The sequence below is a fragment of the Apis laboriosa genome, unplaced genomic scaffold (genome assembly GCF_014066325.1).
Source record: "Apis laboriosa isolate Shangri-la unplaced genomic scaffold, ASM1406632v1 scaffold4_cov146, whole genome shotgun sequence".
Taxonomy (NCBI): domain Eukaryota; kingdom Metazoa; phylum Arthropoda; class Insecta; order Hymenoptera; family Apidae; genus Apis; species Apis laboriosa.
Window position 1 is genome coordinate 1347789 of NW_025223501.1, and position 19631 is coordinate 1367419.

At 32.3% G+C, this 19631-nt stretch overlaps 1 protein-coding gene across 1 annotated transcript in view; it reads left to right on the plus strand.

Annotated features, from left to right (window-relative positions):
- The window catches only part of LOC122717278 (acetylcholinesterase-like), a 123024-nt gene that overhangs the window by 95115 nt on the left and 8278 nt on the right, over window positions 1-19631 (plus strand). Inside the window, exon 3 of the mRNA XM_043941194.1 lies at window positions 6109-6261. Coding sequence (XP_043797129.1) covers window positions 6109-6261 — 153 coding nt within the window. The remainder of the gene's footprint in view (window positions 1-6108; window positions 6262-19631) is intronic.

A 19631-nucleotide genomic window follows, 5' to 3' on the forward strand; every position in this document is an offset into this window, starting at 1 on the left:
TTTTTTTTTTTTTTTTTTGGTTAATTATTTTCTGGAAATTCTGAAAATTTTTAATAAATATATTTTTCGAGAATTTTTTTTTTTTTTTTTAAAGAAGTTATCTCAAATTTGAAATTCATCAGATGATAAAAAAAACGCGTTTTTTCTATTTCGTGTTTAATAATCATTCGCGATTCTGCAAATTTGTAACGATATATAATTTTTCCGCAATTTTTTTTTTTACACAAAAGAAATGGTTTCCATTCATTTGAAATTCATAATATAAAAATATTTTCCATCCTTCAATTCGAATCATCACGATTCAATTGTGTAAATTTTTAACGAAATAATTTTTTTTTAATCTTTTTTTTTTTCAACATAAGGAATAGTTTAATTTTTCTTTTTTTTATTAATGGATTCGATGAATCCATTCTTGCAAGATTAAACAACACTTCCGATTGTTGATTGTATTCTCGATTGATACCAATGAATGAAGGGAAAATATTGAAAAATGAGAAGAAAAAACTGGGGAAAATTTTTATATAAACTCTTTTAAAGAACTACGAGCTAACGAGCGCAGAATACTCGTGAATGGCGAGTTGTTAACGGTTGAAAAGAAAAAAAAAAAGAACGGACTCGTTCCGTTTCTGCATCGACTTCCCGATGCGTGAAGGGACCACAGGGGAGAGGGTTTAGCCATAAACCGAGCTTCATCGAAAAATAATTGGAGAACGTTTCGGAGGAAGAGGCCGCAATAAAAATATGTGGTGAATTTTTTAATTTTCTCTTTTTGTTCATCCAAGAGATACAAGTTTCTCTTGCAGATGCAAAATGAAATCGGCAATCATTGAATTTTCGAGCTCGATATATACGAAGACATTCGTGTGTGGACGACGCTTGGAATGGAAAATGGAAAGATTGTAACTCTGACGATTTAAAAAGATCAAGGAATTGTTCTCGATTTAAATGTATCTCAGGAGTGGCTCACGATCAGCAAGTCTTCTCACAATTTGTCACCGACAATTTATTCCTTCCTTCTTCGATAAGGACCGAGATTACGCGAGATTCCTGCGGTTGAAACTTCGGATCAAAGCCTCGAGAGGCAGCCAAGGCTATCGTGTTGCCTGTGTCTTTGACAAAATTTCATCCTGTTTAGGAATGCGTGGTATGTAGTGGGTGGAAACAAGTAATCGAATGATAAATTAAAATTTAAGTGAGAATTAATCCTTAATTGTACATTTTGTATATTTTGTATATTTCTCTCTTTTTTCTTAATATAATATCCTAATCTCTTTCTGAAAAGTTGAACAGTAATTATAGATTTTGGCACTGAAATAAAAAAGTTGAATTTTGACTTTTGAGTGGCTTGTATATTTCTCTCTTTTTTTTAATATAACATAAAATATCTTAATCTCTTTCTAAAAAGTTGTACAGTAATTATAGATTTTGGTAATGCAATAAGAAAGTTGAACTTTGACTTTTGAGTGACTAGTGTATATTTCTCTCTTTTTTTTGATATAACATAAAATATCTTAATCTCTTTCTGAAAAGTTGAACAGTAATTATAGATTTTGGCATTGTAATAAGAAAGTTGAACTTCGACTTTTAACTTTTAATAGCATTCATTTCAATTATACATATTGGCAAAAAATAAAACTAACTTGAATATATATTCTTCTGATTGGAATATTCAAAGAACTACATGTTTTGAAACTTTGAAATAAAACTAATAATAAATCTTAATTTCTGGCAAATCTAATCACTTTTTTCCATCATTACAAAAAATTCATCAGAAATTGAAATTAAACTTACAAATTCTCAAAATTTTTCCTCCAAGCATAAAACACGATCATAGGCAAAATTTCTAAAAAAAATATCAATTAACAATAATTCACAAGTAAATTCAATCTTTCTAAAATTACCCAATCACCCAATTTTACAATCCTCCTGTTTTCCTCTTCCACCAAACCGTTCTACCATAATCTTCCAATAGATTGATGTTGGGATAGAATTAGATCTGTTCACAGGTTTCATTAACAATGGGGAGGAGGGGAGGGCGACGTTCCAGTAATCGTTCAGAAAATAATAGTGGGAGAAGACACCCTGTTCATTTGCATCTGTTTTAATCGACAACCCCTTCCACCATATAGTCGGTATGCTAATTCCAACGTGATTCCCCATTAAAATGTATGACCATCCTCGACCACAGGATAGGAATCTCGGGTTGGGTGAGGGCGTGATTTCGAGCATCGTGAAAGAAAAAGGGCGGCAGTGTCCAAGGAACGGCGATATTACATTCGATGCTTCCCTCAAAGGGGAACGACACGAGTGGCAGGATATTTCCAGAATGGCGGCGGCGTGTACAAGATGGATTTCACGGAGAGAGATGGCAGAGTTGAGGAGGTTAATTACACGCTGGGTTCAAGCTGGTCTTCTTCTTTGGTCCCAGAGTGAGAGAGGAGAGGGGGGAGGTCTCGTTTCATCAAACTTGTTGGAGCAATCTTTCAGAGCAATCAAAGTTACACCGTTCATTTTTTCTTCTTCTTCTTCTTCTTCTTCTTCTTTTTCTTCTTTTTCTTATTTTGTGATTCGATATTTTGAAATTACGTACTCGTATTTGATTGATTGAAGGAGAAAGTCGAGTTTGAACACGTGCTTATTATTAGAAGTGCTTATATGAGATGCTTATATGAGAAGTTTTAGTTTGAGATTCGATTATTTTGGTTATATATTAAGGATTATTATTGGCAGGTTTTTTTTTAATTTTGAAGAGAATAGAAGTACGAGAGTCACGTTGGGTTGATGAAGTACAAGATGAAAAGAAATTGTTTTTCAGGATTTTTGGTGAAAAGAAAAATTTAAATTACTTGAGCTAAGAGATCAGAATCAATATCTATTCCTTTTTATCTATTATTCGTATACTTTCTTGAAACTATGCAAAATGTATTGTAAATAATTTTAATATCGTTAAATTTGAGGGAAACAGTGACTTAAACAGCAGGCATCAAAAATAAAAATCGATATCTCTTTGATTTTTTTTTATTTATATCAAAGCATTGCATTTTAAATTAATTTTGATATTTTTAAATATAAGAATAGAACTAAAAATCAGTATATATCTTTTGCAATTATTTCTTTCTTTTTAAATAATTTTAATACTTTTAAAGACAAAACTGTACCAGAAATAAGAATCATCAATACATTTTTTACATTTTTGCATTTTAAACAATTTTTAAAGACAAGACTATAAAAGTAAGAATCAGTATATCCATCTTCTACAATTGTTCCTCTTTTCTTAAACAATTTTAGTATCTTTAAAAGCAAGACTGTACTATAAATAAAAATCAGTACCATCTTTTGCAATTATTCCTTATTGCATTTTAAACAATTTTTAAAGACAAGACTATAAAAGTAAGAATCAGTATATCCATCTTTTACAATTGTTCCTCTCTTTTTAAACAATTTTGACATTTTTAAAGACAAGAAATACCAGAAATAAAAATCATCAATAGCTCCCTCCATCTTTTGCAATTATTCCTTATTGCATTTTAAACAATTTTTAAAGACAAGACTATAAAAGTAAGAATCAGTATATCCATCTTCTACAATTGTTCCTCTTTTCTTAAACAATTTTAGTATCTTTAAAAGCAAGACTGTACTATAAATAAAAATCAGTACCATCTTTTGCAATTATTCCTTATTGCATTTTAAACAATTTTTAAAGACAAGACTATAAAAGTAAGAATCAGTATATCCATCTTTTACAATTGTTCCTCTCTTTTTAAACAATTTTGACATTTTTAAAGACAAGAAATACCAGAAATAAAAATCATCAATAGCTCCCTCCATCTTTTGCAATTATTCCTTATTGCATTTTAAACAATTTTTAAAGACAAGACTATAAAAGTAAGAATCACTATATCCATCTTCTACAATTGTTCCTCTCTTTTTAAACAATTTTCAAAGATATTTGAAAATATTTTCAAAGACAGGAAAAACGTGTGTACCAGAAGTAAGAATAAATACACCTTTTGCAATTATTCCTTCTTCTTGTACAGATTGCAATTTAAAGAAACCATTTGAAAAAACAAAAGGAAAGATTTAATTGATTCCCAGAGACATCGCTCTCGTACAACGTTAATACTAAATTCCATCTCTCCGTCAATCACGATCGAACAAAATGGAATCCGTGCGCAAACCTCACATCTTTCATTTCCTTTCCTCTCCCCCAAAGCTCTTTATCAATGCCGAAGAATCTTTAGAATCATTGGTAGTTAGTTTCCACTGTTCCAATGTCGATTCGTTTGAAGGAGCACTTCAAACTCCTCTCTTTCGCCTCCAATATCATCCTCCTTAAGTCTGCGCCCGTCAATTAACGACAATTCCATTATTCACGAAAATTCTGCTCGATAATTCCTCAATGGAGGCCTCATTGTTTATTCGAGAACGATTATGCGTCTCACCCTGAAACCGAGGGAGGAGATCCAAGTTTCTCCACTGATTATTATTGATTTTGATATCTGATCACCTTTCTAATTCTAACTTTTTCCCTCGTTGATTAACAAATCGTGAAGTTTGAAGAGCAAGAAGAATTACGTCGAACGTAACATAAAAGAAGAAATTCATTATTAAATTATATATTAAATATTTTTGATATTGTTAAATAAGATGTAAAGAGGCGGATAATGAATCTATAAATCGTGATAAATCGCGATTTATTATTTATAATTAAAATTTTTATACTTTTCTTCGAATTAAAAGCAACTTTGAATTCGAAAAATTCGCTAAAAATTGATTTTTAAGATATTCCTCCAATTTCAAAATAAAAATATATTCCTTTCCGATTTAAACGTGAATCGAAGCAAAAAAAAAAAAAATCGTATTTTTATCGCCGTATATAATTATATAACAGACACGCAGAAGAAAATTGAAACTCTCTCGTTATAAATTTATCAGAAATTTTATTCGAACGGCGCAGCATCGAGCGAAAAGAATACACAGCAAAAGTTTTTCAAGTGGACAATTAACAACATCGCGGTGGCGAGCACCGTACAATGGCCGTTTATATTTTCAGTTAAACCGAGAGCAATAATCGGCCTGGTATCGATCGGGCCTGGTGTTTACGGTATAACCGTGATAAACGGGGCTCGATAACTGGGAACCGTGAATTTCACCGCGCCGTAAAGAATCAGAAAATTGTCCGCCGTTTAAAACCGTTTGAAAACGTCGGATACGGGCAAAAAAAAAAAAAAGAAAAAAAGAAAAAAAGAAAAGGAAAGAAAAAAAAAGTTCCTGCTTTTATCGGAGCCTTAAATTCTTCTCCCCTCGGTGTAAATGGCGTAAATAGCGTAAATAAAGCGAAAAAAGAAGAAGGGAGAGAGGTAAAGGTGGCTGGTAACGATTTCAGAATCGAAAGGAAAAACATTCCGTTTCTGAGAATTCGTCCAATTTAATCTGAACGATATTGTTGTTCGAAAGGGTTCCAATTTTTGGAAATTTCGTGGCGAGAAGGAGAGAGTGGAGGCGAGGAAAACAAGATTACTCCAAGTTCGTTGAATCGAAATTTGAGGAATTTTATATATTATTTATTGGGAAATTGATATTTAAAAATATTGATTAGATAATTGGAGGAATCGTGTTATTTGGAGGAGTCGTAAATATTGTTATAGAATTCTTGCAAATTTAGTTATTTTGTAAATTTGAAAATTAAATTCATAAACAAAAATTGAAAAATTTTTACGAGATTTATCGTAGAATATTGCATAATAACTTTGCAAAATTTGAAAATTAAATAAATTCACCAAATAATAAACTTTTATTCGCACAATCGTAAATATTCGACGAGATTTATTATAGAATATTGCATAGTATAACATTGCAAATTTAAAAATTAAATAAACAAAAATTCACCGAATAAATTTTTATTCTCGCGTAATCGTAAATATTCGACAAGATTTATTATAAAATATTGCATAGTAACTTTGCAAATTTGAAAATTAAATAAAACAAAATCCCATTCCAGTCATGTATACAAATTCATATAATTCCTCTTAATTTTCTAATTAAAACTTAACTCTCTCTACAGATAATAATTTCCCCATTAACGAAGTGAAAATATTTCTGTTTCAGTACACGGACTGGGAGGAAGTGTACAACGGCTACATTTACCAAAAAATGGTTGCGGACGTGGTTGGCGACTACTTCTTCATCTGTCCCTCGATCCACTTCGCCCAATTGTTCGCCGATCGTGGCATGAAAGTCTACTACTATTTCTTCACGCAAGTAGGTAACGCTTTTTCCCCTCACGTGTTGCTGTGCTACAGGGGAGGGGATAGCGCGTCACGTGAAACGGTGGCCGATCGATATATATACATATATATATATATGTAAAAGGGACTCTATTATATTATAGCCTGACATTTTCACGAGACGAAAAGTCACGTGGCGCGGATAATGATAACGCGGTTCTAACGTGATTCCTTCTCTTTAACGAACGTGCTTGTTGTTCCTTTTAATATATGGCGTACACGTTTTCCATGTGCTCGTGCTTAAATCTTTTTGTTAAAGTATTTATTTATATGTACATATATATATATATATGAGTGGGATATAGTTTGGAGGATCGATTCTAGGTGCCGAGATAAATTGAAAATATCGGTTCAGACTTGATTCAATTGAGTTGTGAATAATTTGAAAAAAGTTTGAATAGATATTTCTTTTATAAGTAGAATATATTGGTGATCGGTCAACCGAGTGAATTTATTGTCGATGTAATAAGTAGTATGGATCAACGAATGACGAATTTCTTTTTCTTCAATTCTTTCTGGATATTTAATTTAATAAATTTTTAATTTAAATAATAAATTATTTTTGATGCTACGATATATTCGTGGGATATAAGTTTGATTCAAGAGGAAATCGAAAGGAGAAGATTTATGGGGAGTTTAAGTAGAACATCTGACTTTACTGATTCGGCAAGTAGTATAGATAAACGAATCACGACTGAGGATCAAATACACATATATTTTCTTTTATTCTTGCCTATATTCTGAAAGAATGAGAATTTATAGTATTATATAACGATTTTACACAAGTATTTCCTTAATAAATCGAAAAGTGAAAACAATTTGAATTAAAATATTCGTAAAATGTGTTGTACCAAAAAATCAGATAAAAAGACACGTTTCTTGTATCTTGTATCATGGATGTTTATTCGCATTGACCGAAAGAGGGAAAAATATTCATAGAGGGAGGAGGAAAAGTTGCCAAAAATTAAATATTTCACAAAAAAAAAAAGAATGGAGATAAAACGTGAAGGTAGAATGTGTATGGATGATTTAACTAGCGTGGAGAGTAACGCAGCCATTAGTGTCATGAGAGATGGTGGTCATAGATTTATGACAGCCATGCCACCTCGAAAGTGAAAATATTAAAAGTAAAAGTGTTCGTGCAAAATATTTTTGGGTTCGTGCAACAACCCATTCCATTTATGAATTTATTATTACGAGAAATTAGAAAGAAAGCAAAACTGGAATTATATATTTCCAGTGGAATTATTTAAATTTATGATCTCGAAATTAAACGCGCGCTGTTATAATATTATTTTTAAAAAAAAAGGGAAGAAATAATAATAAACATCCAATATTATATGGATAAACATAATTGAGCTTGTGTTAAGACTAATTTGCATAATTTATCCGTACAAGTAGATATTTAGGATTATCTACTAATAATAATTTGTTATTCCACGAAGCTGAAACTGTAATATTTTAACATTACCTCGATACGCGCATCATTTTAATAATTCTATATTTGCTGTTATTATTCATACAATTTGTTGTTGCAAATAATAATTTTAACGAAAGAAATGGAATCTGAATGACTGGAGAAGTTGAATATAACGAATTTATTTTACTTTGAATTATATTACACCGTGTAGAGAAACGGGGAGGGGGGAAAAATTTATTTATTTAACCAGCAGAAAGAAAATTCAATTAACGACGAAACAAAAACTATATAAAATTCGTTTCAAAATTCGTAACGTTAAAAATTTCTTGTTTTTCCTTTGTTTAAAAAAGAAATATATATATATATATATTTTTATTTTTTGCATAAAATTTATTCAACATTTTCATCATAATGACGAAAATCAGGAAAAATTTCTTCCAATGATGATCGAAATTAAAACCAAACTGTATGACATCAACCATATAATAATTCTACAAATTACACTCACCAATCAACGTGTCATCCCAGAGAAAATTTATTCATTTTTTTCCATTTATCCACCACGGACAAAGTCAGTCGTTCGAATATTTCTTCTCCATTCCCTTTCCAAAAAGAAAAATAAAAAAAAATAATAATAATAATTTTGCTTCTCTCAAAGGATAGCAGCAAAACTCGAATAAATTCACTCGAATAAACTTGTATATTAGAAGAGATTATCATCCTTGATCGTCGCGTTTATGCGGTATATAAATCGATATAATATTTGAAAGCTCGATCTCGAGAGTTTCTCAAAGGGAGAGAAACTTGAAGGAACGATTCTAGAAATCCTCTTCCAGTTATTAGATTCTTAACCCTCTCTCTCTCTCTCTCTCTCTCTCTCTCTCTCTCTCTCTCTCTCTCTCTCTCTAGAAAAGGTAAGAAATCGTAATTTCTTCGTTTCGCATGGTTAAACCTTTCTGTGACCAAGCTACTTGAGTTTATCACGAAATATCTCGATATATATATATATATATATATATATGGGCAAAGTTATAAAGGCCGACATACACGACTCGTCGGCAAACTCGGTGGAGAAGAACTCCTTGAACTTTCATCGCCTCTTTAGGTCTCGGAGTGCGACATTAGAGTTGCACGATTTATGGAACGTTCAACGAGGATGTTATGAGCTTTTGCGCGGATGTGATGGATGAAGTAAGTAAGTTGGAAGAAATATAAGAAACGTGGAAACGTGAAACGTTTTAACTTGGAGGGGATGAGGTTTAGATGAGTGACAACTTTAAGCGTAATTTTAATTTGATATATGTATACAACTGAGTATTCAACTTGCAATCTTAAATCCAATCTTGAAAGGAGGAATAAGTCTGTAAGTGTTGAAGCTTGTAAGGTTAAAGTTTCATATTAGGTGTTAGTTGAGATGTATTTAGAGATGAAGTTTAAATTCAGAAAGAAAGATATAAGAGACGTGAAAACGTGAAATTTAGGATAAGTGAAAAATGTAATTAATTAATTTCTAGATTGAAGGAAAAATAAGTGAGACGTATCGAGATGGATAAAGTATAAGTTTGAAGAAATGAATGGAACAAGGGGAAATGTGAAATTTTAACTTGGATAAGTTTTTAGGTTAGAATAAGTGGGATGAAATGTTTAATTTTAATTTTAAGGAAAAACAAGTGAAAGTTAGTCTGTCTTAGGTTTTTAAGTGAGTTTTTAACTTGCAAGTAAATCTAATTTTTGAATAAAGGATAAGTCTTTAAGTGTAAGAAAAAGTTGAAGGAAGAATAAGTTAGAGATCCAACTTAGATCTTAGATGTGACGTATCAAGATGGATGAAGTGTGAGTTGAAAGAAATTCTATGAAAGTAATTCTAATTCCATGGAAGAATAAATGGAAGATTTAAGTCTAATTAAAACTTTGCAATTAAATCTAATCTTAGAGTTTAAAAAAAAAGAAGAATCATATAAACTTAATTCTTCAACATTGAAAGAAGAATAAGTGAAAGGTTTAACTGAGATTTACTTTGATCTTTCAAATATAATTTTAAAACTGAAACAAAGAATAATTATGTTATGATAAGGAATAAGTAATATAAATTCTTAAAAAGAGAATGAGAAAGCTCTAGCTTTAATTTGGTCTGATGAAATCTAATTTTGGAGTTGAAAAAGAATAAGTAAAAATATTTATCTCAGAATTTATTGAGATTTAATTTCCACCAAAACCAGATTGGGAAAAAGAAAGAGCAAAATACACAGCAGAGATCTGGTTAATTTGATCTTGAGAATTAAAAAGGATGTAAAAGATCTAATTGTAAAACTTAATTCCAACCAAAACCAGACCTAATCCCAGGTTTAATCTCAAGATTGGAAAAAAAAGAAAAATCCAATTGGTGATTTAGACCACAATCGGATCTAATCCTAATCCAAACCAAGGAAAGAACGAAACATTTAATTCGAAAAAAATCTAATTGAGATAAAACTCAAACCCATTTCAATCTTGCATACCTGATGAATCATTTTGATCAAAATCAAAAAGAAGAATGGATAATATCTATAAATCTTCATACTTTTATATCCAAAAACTCGTGTTCCATTTTCAAGAAATTCCTTCCCCACGTGTGCCTCATTTTCGTGGAAAAGCAGCTCGATTCCTGGAACCAACTGAAACGTGAAATGCGGACATAAACGGAATGTTGAGACTCGAGTAATTAAGGGAGGAGGTAATTTATCAGGGAACGATGGTTGGAAGCAAAGGAGGATGTCATTACTCATGCGCGGCCCACCGTAATCTTAATAACGGTTTCGCCACCAGGTTCCTTTAACTCGTTTCCCTCCCTCTTCCCTACGCTTTCAAACTTTCTTGAAAACCCCTTGATCTCTTTCTTTCAAAGAAGGAAGTAGCACGGTTAATTGGTCGATCTATGGGTTTCTGGAAGATGGTATTCTCAAACCTCAAACAGAGATGTGGTTTTAATTAAAAAGATCGAATGGTACGAAACAATGGTTCGTTTTTCCATTCTTCCTTCTCTTCTTTCCGTCCATTTTACGAATTTCTCGAAATTTTACTCGTTTGAATAATAAAACGACGTTGGAACTCGCACTCTTCTAGTTTCTCGTTCGTTCTCGAACTCGATAAGGGAGAAAAATTAAAGAAAAAAAAAAAATTCTTTCTTCTTTTTTAGGAAAAAAGATACGAAAGAAGTCGTAAGTTTCCCTTTGGCAAGGGGCGAAACAAGTTCAAAGCCGATAAGGGGGTTAGAAAAGACGTGGAAAAAGGGATGGAAACGAAGTAGTAGTCGTCGAAACTACGCGTGTATATCTGTCGCTTCGAAACTCGAAACACATTTCGTCCATCAGCGTACGCTGATTTCCTAACTTTCGATCTGTCACGTGACAGAAAATTCCAAAACTCCCTTCCTTATCGACGCGTATCCTAACCTATACGTTTACTACGAAGATCGTAGAAAAGTTTCCAAAGATTGAAGAAAAATACGTGTATCTCAATAATTCGTTTCGCATTCGAAAAGGAACTGGTTAAGATATATTTTTATCTGGAGGATAATTTATTTCAAACGATCGATCGTCTATCGAAAGATTATTTTTTCTTTCGAGCATTTACGGAAGAAATAATAATGGCGACCAAGGAATAAATCACAGCCGTTTTCTTTTGAATCGCGTGGGCGATTAGCCGACGAGATTAATGGAAATGAGAGACGAGCCTGCTTGAAAGCCTCCTTTCAGACCGAATCTCTTTTCACGATGGTGGGGTTTTTCTTCCTGCTAAACTTCATTATCGACCGAGCCAGATCGCGCTCCACGATTTCTCGCGAAGCCGCCATTCATTGATCGGTGTTGGAAAGCAAGATTGAAAGGAGTGAATCCAAGCTATCCAAAGGTTCAACGACTATTGACAGCCGTGGCGTGGAATCGTTTCCTGAAAAGAAAATCCGGTGAAAAAACCGGTTGGACCATCGGATTGGTGGGTTATTAATGATGAAAAGAGAGAGGCATTTGGACTTTAACGAAAATGGATATAATTCCTTGAGAATTGTGGAATATAAGAATAATTTTTAAAGGCGAATTTAAACACTCTTTCATTTTGGATATTCTAAAAACTGAAGTGAATTTACACTTCGGATTTAAATCAATTTAGATTTAATTATACAAAACAATTATACAATTATACAAAACTGATTATTCAATTTATTGAATTTAATTTTATACCTGGAAATATAATTTATTCCACTTGATCATTTTGAACGTTCACTTTGAACAAAATACAAGTGAAAGCAATCTTTCATTGTACATCATTCACAGGATGCATATCCAGAGTGAAAAATCTAAATTCGCCTTTAAGGAAACGAATGAAAAGTCGGAAGTGTTTAAGTAGAACGTATCGACAATTGGTCAGGCGAATACGAAAGTCGGTAGTAAGTAGTATGAATCAACCATAATAAATAAATCATGGTCGATTTTTCGTTTATTCTTTTATAAATTTGATTAAAATTTAATTTTTCATTTGGCTTTTGTCAAGTTTGACGATAAAAAAAATTTTTCTAAAAAATATTTTTGCGAAGTACAAATATTTTTTTAACATACAAAGAATAACAATGTGATTTTTAACGTGTTGTAGAAAACAAGCGAACTTAATTAAAAAATACTCGACAAGAGTTTAATATTAAAGCAGGATAACGAAATTTCTACTATTCATCGAGTTCTGTTGGATATTATCGATCCTCATATCATTATGCTCGCTCCTGAGTTTCTCTTTGGTCGATCTTCATCCACCCTCTTTGTCCCACTGTTGCCTTTGTAATTTTAAACATCGTTAAAATTAACGACGTTTATCGAACAAGAATTACCGCCATAACAATGGTATGTTCATAAACTTTCCTCGTTTATTCCTTTAATTCAGACAAAATATCAAAATTTGCTTTTTTTTTTTTCTTTTCTCTAACCAAAATTCAAATTTTCTGAAATATTGAATTATTTCAAAAGAATTTTCAGTTTCTTTTAAGCTCATTTGAAAGAAAATATAATTTTATTAAAATTAAAAATATTTAATTCAATAATTAAATTCAATCAATAAAGTTAAAAAATTCGTTTCTTTCTTCAAATTTTTCTCCTTCTTTTCTGAAATATTAGATTGTTCTGAAAGAAAATATAATTAATTGAAATTGAAAATAATTAAATTCAATCAGATCAAATTTTTTACATTTACCAAAATATCACGAGATCGTTAATTTCTCTCTCTCTCTCTCTACAAAAGTTCTCGAGTCAATGAAAGAAAAAAATGGTAGTTTCTTTTTCTTCCCTTTCTTTCTTTTTTTTTTATTTTTTTGAGAAGGTTTTCACGATTCTTCTTTCTTATGAATCATAATTTTTCTGACAAAAAGTTAATCAAAATGCAAACCAACTTCGAGTTGAGAAAATGCAAAATTTTTTGGACCGTTTAAATTCATGACTAACAATAAGAGTTAGAAACTAAAAAACTCGCCTACATTCCAGTTTCCAAACATTTTAAATCCACGATGATTCAATATTATTCCTCGATCCAATATCATCCTTCCCATAACCAATATTTCCACGAGTTTAAAAATCTCTATTTCATCGTGGTAATAAACTGATGATTTCAGATCAAATGAAGGGGCGCGACAAACAAATAATCTCCAAGACGTCGAAAGGATGTTTTCACCTATTCAGAGACAATGCTGTCTCATATCTCAAAAAAAAAAAAAGAAAGATCGAGCACTCGACTTTAACTCGGTGTCGTATGAAAGTTCGATGGCGATTTCGAAACTTTTTCCACGACTCGATGCTCGAGGTGAAAGGTGATCCAAGTTTTTCAGAAAAACTTGTCGATGCGATCGTTCGAGAAGGTGTGGAGCAGTTTGTCGCGGCTTTGTGGAACGGTTGTCGATTGAAAACCTAGACCGTACCTAGAAAAACACTTCAACTCATATCTAAACGAAACTTCTTCTCTCTGATACTTGGCAAGCGGTGATCCGAGATGAGTTCTCTCTACATTGTCGTTTAAAAAACGACTGTGGATAGAGATTTTTTTACGAGTTTTCAGAGACTCATCGCTGATTGAAAAATCGTGGAAAGTTCGGAATAAATCTAATAACTTTTCACGCGTGTTAACGACGATGATATAATTAAAAATTTTTTGAATATCAATTGTCGAATCGTCATATTGCTCGTATATTTTTTATCAGTTTCCAAATTTTCAATTTTTTTATTTTTTTTTATATGGCTATAGCGTTACGACAGTTTGTTTATATATAAATTTCATATGTTTGATGTTACTTCTTAATATGGCGGCTAGTGATGCGATACTAGCGCCACGTGCTTATTAACTATCAGGATCCAATGTACAGTGAATAGTACATCAATAAACAATAAAATTTTTTCTACTTTTAATAATAATTTTTAATTTTTCGCAAATCATAATAATATTATATTAACAAACCATTGTTATCTTAATTTATCTACCCAAACTTTCACATTTAAAAAAATCGTACACAAAAAAAAAAAAGAAAAGAAAAATTCCTGAACCACTCCAACGCAATACGTCAATTCTCGAAATTCTAACTTTATCGCAATATCCGCTACAAATAGCAACGTCAATAAATACATCTTCTCGTACTCTTCTCTCTGACCCTCATAATCGGAGGTCACGACTTCCTCCCTCGAATCGAGGGAGGGAAAACGCGCGAGGCAGAAGAGAAGAGGAGCCTTTTTTATTTTTACCCTCTTCCATTCTGTGTCAATTAAGGATCAACGGATAATTCGGTCCGACCTCGAACAGGTCGAATTTAATTCCATCCTAAAATCCACCCCCTCCTCTCTCTCTCTCTCTCTCTCTCTCTCTATAGTTGGGTCGAGATCCTATTGTGTCGGATTTTCCAACCCCCGTCCATTTTAGAAGTTCGTCGGGACGTCGTCGCTCGTATTATGCACGGATTCCCAGTTATTTCCGTCGTATCTGGCCGGGATTTAAGAATACAGGCCGCGGCTGAATCAATAAATGGCCCAGTTGATAACACGGCCCCACCAATTGGGGATATACCCCGTCGCTCCTATTTCCTGCCTGCGCGAAAATAGACGAAGAAATCCTTGCTAGATATAACGCGATACGTTTTCCTTCTCTCATTGTGGGATCTTAGCCGTTTCTATTCTCGTCCTACGCGTATTCTTGTCGCGTTAATTTTTCCTATCCCTCGATGATGGAAACTGGGTTCGAATTTTTTCTTTTTTCTTTTTTTTGGTTACGTAGTCGGTAGAACGTCCTTCATCTGAGAAAATTGGAATTTTTTTTCACTGTGGAATTTTGAGAAAGTGATTTTGGTTTTTTTTTTTTTGTTTGGAATTTTTTTTCACTGTGGAATTTTGAGAAAGTGATTTTGGTTTTTTTCTTTTTTGTTTGGAATTTTTTGGTGGATGTTGTTCACTATTTATAGTATTATTATTTCGTTATGGGAATGGAGAATATATGTATAATTGTATAGACTGAATTGAAATTTTTTGCTATGAGGATGGAGAAGTCTGTAAAAGTAATTTTGATTTTTTTTGTATGTATATGATAAAAAGAATTTTCTTTTTTAAACTAATTTTATGTAGCCTGTAGATATCGAAGCATGTTGCATTGATTTAAGTGATGGGTTTAAGTCAATGGGAATGGAGAAGTTTTATGTGGAACTCTTTAAAAATGATTTTGACTTTTTTTTCTTGGAATCAGTGGAATATTTTCCATCTATGTATGTATATGTATAACGAAAGAGTTAAGTTTCTTTTTTTTAAATGAAAACTAATTTGATGTAGATCGAAGCATATTGCATTGATTTAAGTGATGGGTTTAATTCAATGGTTTGCATGAAATTGAAATACTTCCAACTTTATTTTATATGCATATATATGTATTGTAATATAATCTTAATATACTCATTGATGCAATAAAATGCATTCTCTCCTTTTGTGGAGAAACTTTCTGTACAGATGATAGGAATAAATATATAGAAAGTGTATTCGTCATCAGACAATTAACAAACACGAGTGTCTAGGTCGAAGATAAACACGATAGATCCGTGATCGCAAACACTGTGATTTAAACAACGTGGTGCCCACGTGTTTGTTCATCCCGTTATCGATTAACAAATACAATCGCGTAGCTACCCAAAAAAAAAAAAAAAAAGAAAAAGAAAATCGCAGACACGCGTTTTAAAACAGAGATACATCGAAATTTTAAATATTAGTACGTATATTAGATGTGTGAAAAGAAGAAGTTTATTTATCAAATAGAAAACTAAAAAAAAAGGATATAAATATTCGATAAAGATCGATAATGAAAACAAACTGAGATCTGATCTTCGTAATAAATTTTTATAAAGAGTTGTAATGAAGAAATCAAATTTATTTATTAAATAATTTTAATTTATCAACAAAATAGTTTATTCAAAAGAATAATAATTATAGAAAAATTATATTTCCTAAAAAAATTCGATTTTCTTTTTATCCCATGTTTCCTACTCTTTTTTCCTCATACTCAATACTGTCAACCATGTTTCATGAATTTTTAAATTTTCGATCTCGTCAAAATCTCTTCAAAATTATACGATGGATCGTTCTCAAGCGTCAAAAGAAAATATCCTACACTAACTATCGATCCACTTATTTTATAAAGAAGTAATTACAAAAAAAAAAATTCTCTACTTATTTTTCCCTTACTTCCACTTCTCTTATTTTTCTCTAAAAAATAAATTTTGTACAACCACGAGTTTCAAATTTCGTAACTCGATCTCGAGCATCAAATTAATCAACGCCTTAATTAATTTCCCGTTTAAAACATCTGGTCTCACATCCACTGTACTTGGAAACAACTACGAACGAAAGAATCAAATCCCCCAAATCAAATCTGGATTCCATTCAAATTGAACAGATTTTCCCTCCTCCTTAAATGGGAATTAAAAAAATCAATCGCAAAAGTTGAAAAGATGGGGTGGAATTCCCTCTACAATTCGGAATTTCTCCTCAATGAGAAAGGCCAAGGTGTTCGAAGGGGTGAAGGAGGGTTTTGGCGGAAGTTGACTGGCATTGTAGTAGACGTCAACTGGGCAAAGCGTATTGGACGGGGACGAGCGCGTTCAATTTCCAACGATTCCGAGCCGGGCCACAATTTTCCCCTAGACCGGAGGCGATAAAGCGCCCTCTGCGCGATGAGATTTGCCTCTAGACGAGTGATGGGTTTAAGCGATATTTCATAATATCGGTGACGCCCGATGTGTACGATGTCATGCGGATTTCTTATTATTAAACGAATTATTATTTGTGAGATGAACTTTCGTGAAAGGTGAGAAAGAATTTTTCGTGTCTTTGACTTTAATTTGATGTAAGTTGTTCAATATAGAGGTGTTGGTTGTTGTGCATGGATATTTTGAATTTCATGAATATCCTTTTGTATTTTTTGTATCATTCGATTGAATCGCTTATCTCATCTATACAGAGGATGTCTTACTTGAAATTATTTTGAACCAAATAGTGCAACGAGCAAGATTCGAAATAAGTCTCGCATGTGACCCTTAAGAATATTTGGAATTATTTCAAATTGTGTACTTTGTTTCGTCCAAATTTCATCGTACAAGGGACTCAAGACCACGAGGAATCATTTTGAATCGAGTAGGGATTCTTAAACCCATCACTCGAAATAAGTCTCACTAGTTTAAAACTATCTAAAATTATTTCAAATCGTGTATTTTGTTTTATCCAAATTTCATCGTACAAGGGACTCAAAATTATGAGGAATCATTTTGAATCGAGTAGAGATTCTTAAACCCATCACTCGAAATAAGTCTCACGCTTAAAACTATCTAAAATTATTTCAAATCGTGTATTTTGTTTTATCCAAATTTCATCGTACAAGGGAGTCAAAATTATATTCAAAATTATTTTGAATCTAGTAGAGATTCTTAAACCCATCACTCGAAATAAGTTTCACGCTTAAAACTATCTAAAATTATTTCATATCCAAAATGTTTCATCCAAATTTCATCGTATTAGAATTATTTTAAATCATATTTGATTCAATCATGATGATTCGATCGCTGCAAATTTTTTTAATACTCCCCCTCATCGTTGATATTTCAAGAAAATAATCCATCCGAAAGATCTCCCTTGAACGAATGGAAGTTTCGAATCTTAAACCCATCGCTTGTCTCCGCGTGTATATGTGTTCCATTCGATATAACTCAAGACTGGGATTATTTCGAATCGAGCAGAGATTCGAGACAATTCCAACCTGTCTTAAACCCATCACTCGCTCCGAGAGGCGAACTCTCATCGTGTAAGGAACGCTTTAAACACGGTACACGTCTCGAGGCAAGAAACATTTCTTGGTTCCTACGTAACCCGTTGACGCTTCGTTGATCCTCCAAAGGTACTGTATTTCACCACGGAAGCGCTATATTAGAATAATTTCAGTTTCCAGTAGACACCTGGGCATCTCGAGTAACGCGCTCCCCTTGTTCGTCGGTTAATACCGTGCTGTGTTAGTCTTCCTCGGTCGTTCTTTTTAATTAATTCATGCAGTCAAATGGATATTCAATAAACTGACAGTAACGATAGTTGACAACCTGGTTACGTTATTATAGACTGGCAGGTAACCTGTTTGCGTTATCCGCAGAATGAGACGGATGTGGGTTATTGACCTAGTTGTTACGTAGATTAGGTTAGGTTTTGATCAAATTTAAATTAACCGATAAACGTTTTCAGCAGATTTTATTTTATTTTTATTATTTTTCTTTTTTTTTTTTTTTTAGCAATTTGAATTAATTAATGGAATGCATAAAATCATTAATTTCGTCGTGTTTTTAGGTTTTAGTTAGGTTAAATATAATATTAGTTGTGACACGTTTTGAGAATCATTAAATCGTCGATTTAATAAAATCGTATTTCTATATCAGGTTAAATCATCTATATTAGATTAAATCGAGTTAGGTTCAGATCAAATTTAAATAAATTTAAATAAATAAAAGCATATTTTAAGTATTGAAACGAAATCATAACAAAATAATATTTATGCCCATAAATCAATATCCGCTCCTTTTACCAATTTATTCGAAGAAAATATATTTAGACATACAGATTCCATCCATCGTCACGATCCTATTTTCATCTTAAACCGTCTATAAGTAAAAACTTATTCTTAGATCTCTAGATTCCAAACCGATACTTAATTAAAAAATGATGACTCGATCGCTGCAAATTTTTATTTAATACTCCCCCTCATCGTTGATATTTCGTTTCAAAGAAATAATCCATCCGAACTTAACATCTCTTCCTTGAGATATTCCTTCCTTAGAGATTTCCAAAAAAAAAAAAAAAAAAAAAAAAAAAATGGATACTCGAATTTTCCAAAATTTTTCCCCCTCGATAGGAATCAATTTCCCAACGAGATACCATTTCCAGCCGGCAAGTGGCGCCGGTGTGAAATGAAAACTGACAAACTGCGGGATGGTCGGTTAATAGGAACGCGATATCGCGTCACGCGGAGAGACGAGGGGTCGATCTGTGGGGGCGAGGGTTGATACATGACGACAAGCTAGAAGTGCGCGCTATTTTACAGTGCTTGTTTGACGAGGGGGTGTGTAAATACCTCGTATAAAGATTCTTGTGAAAGCTTTATCGGATTGCGTACGAAATAAATTTAATCGACGAAACGAAAGAATAATTTAAATGAATATAAATTATTGAGTAATGGAAAGTAATGAATGACATAAATTAAAATAAGAATATTTATATATATATATATATATGGTGATGAAAAATTTGCAAAATCGTGAAATACGAATGGAAATGAAAATTTTCAATTCCAGTTTCGTTTCACCCTTCAACTTGTCGAGTTCAATAATCGAGCAAATAAATTGCAGAAAACAC